At 36.1% G+C, this 4,093-nt stretch overlaps 1 protein-coding gene across 1 annotated transcript; it reads left to right on the top strand.

Annotated features, from left to right (window-relative positions):
- Positions 1-837: 837 nt before the first annotated feature.
- On the top strand, positions 838-3,895 carry LOC122652137 (rRNA-processing protein fcf2-like). Its single transcript, XM_043845808.1, has 5 exons — positions 838-1,128; positions 1,232-1,292; positions 2,803-2,880; positions 3,035-3,150; positions 3,563-3,895. The coding sequence occupies exons 1-5, from the start codon at positions 908-910 to the stop codon at positions 3,672-3,674; spliced, it is 588 nt and encodes a 195-aa protein (XP_043701743.1). The 5' UTR covers positions 838-907; the 3' UTR covers positions 3,675-3,895.
- Positions 3,896-4,093: the final 198 nt, after the last annotated feature.

Raw genomic sequence — 4,093 nt, 5'->3', positions numbered from 1 at the left:
ACCTTTGGGGAAAACAGTTATACCTCTTAAGTTTGAATCTTACACAAAATATTGCTCAAATGCGGCAAATCGTCACTGCAGATGTGTTGTAGTAATCTCCAACACTTTGTTCCACCAATGAATATAGGTGATTCGCCCAAAAATACCAAAATTTGTTTTTTCTAACAAGTGAAACCACTAAAACTCATGATGATTTCGACCCATTTCGATCGAAATAGTGCTTTTGTATGCATTGTTTTGTTCTGAACCGAGTCCAAACCCTGCATTCCTATTGAGTCGCACCTAGTGTCATTCCAACCTTCAACGAAACCAAAATGTTTCGTCAAATCTCAATGGTTTCGAGTCTTCTGACCAAGATTTCAAACTATGTTTTTAACATTCTACCTGTCTACCACCTCAGGCTGCAACTTAGTCCGAGTGCTTGTGAGGAAGCAAGCCAATTTTTGTTTAACAGGTTTCCACTTATATTTCATTGTTTCCTACCCAAAATGACCCATTGAATTTGGTTATGTTCTCTAGCTGATTTTCTTCTTTTTCCAGCTATGGTAAAAATCTTTACTTAAGCAATCCTTTTACTTTCAATGTTTGTTTCTCTATGATCTAAATTAATTCATCGTGGTGATCGGGGTTTTTGGGATAGGGGTTGGTGGGTCATGATCCTCTTTCCAAGTCTGTTTAATTTGTTGATCTTTTCTTTAATGTATAGCTTCTCTTATAATTTAGGGTTCACTTAAGGGTGTTGAAGTTGATTGCAGACCTTTCTCTATGTTTGTTGAAAATTATGTATTCCTATGAGGGCTTCTTCTTGGCTGTTTTAATTTTTCGAAACCTAATGATGTCTTCTTTAAAATGTAGGTTACTATATTAAATACATCCGGGCATACTGTTTGAGTTTGATTCAAATAGAATGCCTGAGAACAGGTCATCCATTGGCCTTACATGGGAGCCAAAGGTACTTCTCCCATCTATGATAAAAACTGGGCCTGATTCAGTACATAAACTACCCAGAAATGTGGAATGGAAGCCTGAAAGTGAGCTTGTTGATGGACTCTTTGTTCCACCCAATGACCCTAAGAAGATGAACAAGTTTCTGCGAAAACAAGTTAAAGATACGGCTGGTAAAAGCTGGTCAGTGGATGCCAACAAGGACAAGTTTGTTCACAGTTGCAGGTTACAAGATGTGCCCCTTGCCCATATTTGTAATTTTATAATTACTTTTATGTGTACACAGGTTTGAAATGCCTGCCCCAACCATCACTCCGGAGTTAAAGAAAGATCTCCAAATGCTAAAGGTGTGTATCTTCCCTTGTTTTCTAGTACAAATTTGATTTTGGTTTTTCTCAAATTTGCTTTAGAACTGATCTGCTTGCATCAGTTTAGCCTTAGTTATATTGTTTTGGTCTCATTCTATAACTGGTTTGCCTTAGTTATATTTGTAGATGGGGTGATTTCAGGTTAATTTTAGTCTTAGTTATATTGTTTTGGTCTCATTCTATAACTGGTTTGCCTTCTCAAATTGTAGTCTCATCTCAATTAGGATTTAATGGACTAGAAGGCTAAGAAGTTCTAGTCTCTACAAATATCAATGTGATAGCTTTCTAACAGGTTTTTCCCACTTGACTGATATTTCATCTTTTACTACTCTTGCATGGAGGGTTCCTTCATAGTCTCACACTCTCACCTCTATTTTACCCTTGGATCTTCTGCTAGTAGATGGGGGAGAATATCAGAATATCTTAATGTCTGACTTTGATCTTCCATAGCTTCAGCTATTGGGGGTCTATTTTAAGATGACCGGTCGTTGGTTTTATGCTTCTACCTTACTATATCAATAAAAAAAATGTCTCATCAATGTCGAATACCCTACTCTCAACCATAGATCATCCTATGAACTTTATTAATACATTTCAACTGATCCCCTGCAAACTTGTGATCAACAATCAACCTTCAGAATTTGATTTCCTTACCTAAACAAAGACTTATCTAAGATCTATGATGTTAAACAAAAACCTTTATCCATAAAAAAAATGATGAACAAAAGCCTTGGGGCAGTGCAAAGTTGCACAACAGTACATTGATAGAAGTGATGGGCCTTCTCATTCCTTTTTTATTCCTAAATCATCACTGGAGCTTCCTGATTGATAGATGCTTCAGAGTTTTGGTCCTGTACTCTGAGGCTATATTTGATTTTGTTACTCTCTTAAAAGTTGAATAATGCAAAGCTGGAAATAGTATATCGGATGTGGGGGGTCTAAGAGCCATGATAATAAAACGGTTGTTGCGGACTCTGTTAGACTCTGACAACCATCTTTGATTCATTTAGGTTGGCAATGCTTTTAAGACTGTTTCTGAGTTATCCTGTCAGAATTGAGATACTGGTTAAATAATGCAAACATATAATATTTATTCCCCAAAACAATATTCTGCTCCTTGTGAGACTCCACTTTTATTTCTTATATTCTTGATATTTCTGGTCAGAGTTGTCATCATGTCAGTTTACATTTTTTAAGGTACATATTAATAAGCCTGATAAAATAAGTTAGATAGTTGGCTTTACTTTTTTGCTTTTGTGTAGGTTTTCTGATCCCTTTTACCAAAGATCATAACAACCCAAAATGACTATATATGCACATAGACTGCTCGTCAACTTGTAATACACTAATACTATATGAAATCTGTAAAATGATAAAGCCTTTAATGGTGATCATGTACCCACATCTCTATTCTGTAGCTTGGTGATTATATTTCTGTTGGAGAAACGTAAGTGATTGTTATTAATATTTTTAATTATTGATGGTGTAGTTGCGTAGTGTAATTGATCCAAAGAGGCATTATAAAAAGGGTGATTCAAAGTCAAAGACGCTCCCCAAATATTTCCAGGCAAGTTATTGATTATAGCAGTATACCCCCTTTTCTTTTTTCCTTCCTTTTTTTTCTGGGCAAAAGTCTGTCCTACTTTTGTTAAGTAGATGAAATATGTCAATGTCAATTTGTTTAATTAGTACAGCCTTTGTTTGCTTCATAAATCAATCAGGTTGGTACAGTGACCGAGTCTGCATCAGATTTTTTCTCGGGTAGGCTCACTAAGAAGGAGAGGAAAGCAACCCTTGCTGATGAGCTACTTTCTGATCGGTCCCTTGGGGAGTATAGGTACAAATATTGCATCATGACTTCCGCCATTCATCTATTTGTTTTCTTTGTTACAATTGTTGAATAACTCAGGTTCACTGAGTATTGCTAGTTGTCTTAATAGATATTTGAAAATAGGATACGTGGTATAAAAGTCAATAACCTATTCCCTTTCCCCCAAAAAGATCTTGGAGATTGTAATGCTTATTCTCAAACTCTTGGTTTACACAGTAGTGATATTTTGTTTCGCTCTTTATCTTTGAATTTGTATATGATGATCCTGGACAAGAGGAGTGAAAAGAAAAAGGGGATTTCTAAATTTCCTGATTTCTTTCATTGGTTTCTGAATTTTCTTATGATTTCATCTATTGGAAACATCAGTTTTTAATCATAAACTTTGTTGCTAAGCTCCATGAGATCTATTCTTTTGTAGGAAACGGAAGGTTCGAGAGATCGAGGAGCAGAACCAGTCAGTTGGGAACCAGAAATGGAAGATCAAGGGTAAGCAGTCCTGGAAGCGTGCTAAGCACAGAAGGCATGTTTGAACACAGCAACACTATCCTATCTGTTCCAATGCCTCTTCAATTGTTAGGAAACTCTGCCTTTGTGCTCCGATCGTATTGTGGTGGACATGCCTCGTTGCAGTCTAACATTACCCTCTTCCTTGACAATCAACTGCGGCCTGAATTTTGTTTTGAAGGATGATCACTGCAAAGGGTTCAAAGTGAGTTTACAGTACACAATTTTAAGTCTCATTTCATTGTAATGGGATCCATCAGATGCAGTTGTGTAAATTTTCCTCAATTTTAAGTCTCATTTCTTTGCGTTTTGATCTGGAACTAAACCAATGAGATGGGTATGGTTAATCTGATATTATAATTTGGGCTTCTGGGTACCCTTCATTGATATCCTTTATACATTCTTATTACAAATAATGCTTGTCAATAATTATTATATGTTGCTA

Source organism: Telopea speciosissima, chromosome 2 (assembly GCF_018873765.1).
Source record: "Telopea speciosissima isolate NSW1024214 ecotype Mountain lineage chromosome 2, Tspe_v1, whole genome shotgun sequence".
Lineage (NCBI taxonomy): Eukaryota > Viridiplantae > Streptophyta > Magnoliopsida > Proteales > Proteaceae > Telopea > Telopea speciosissima.
This window is presented reverse-complemented; position numbering and strand designations above follow the sequence as displayed.

What these genes read in the sequence shown, in the direction of transcription:
- LOC122652137 (XM_043845808.1), top strand. Translation starts at nt 908, where the DNA reads ATGCCTGAGAACAGGTCATCCATTGGCCTTACATGGGAGCCAAAGGTA. An exon ending in AAGATCTCCAAATGCTAAAG is followed by an intron (nt 1,293 to 2,802) that starts GTGTGTATCTTC and finishes TTGATGGTGTAG; the next exon opens with TTGCGTAGTGTAATTGATCC. An exon ending in CGGTCCCTTGGGGAGTATAG is followed by an intron (nt 3,151 to 3,562) that starts GTACAAATATTG and finishes ATTCTTTTGTAG; the next exon opens with GAAACGGAAGGTTCGAGAGA.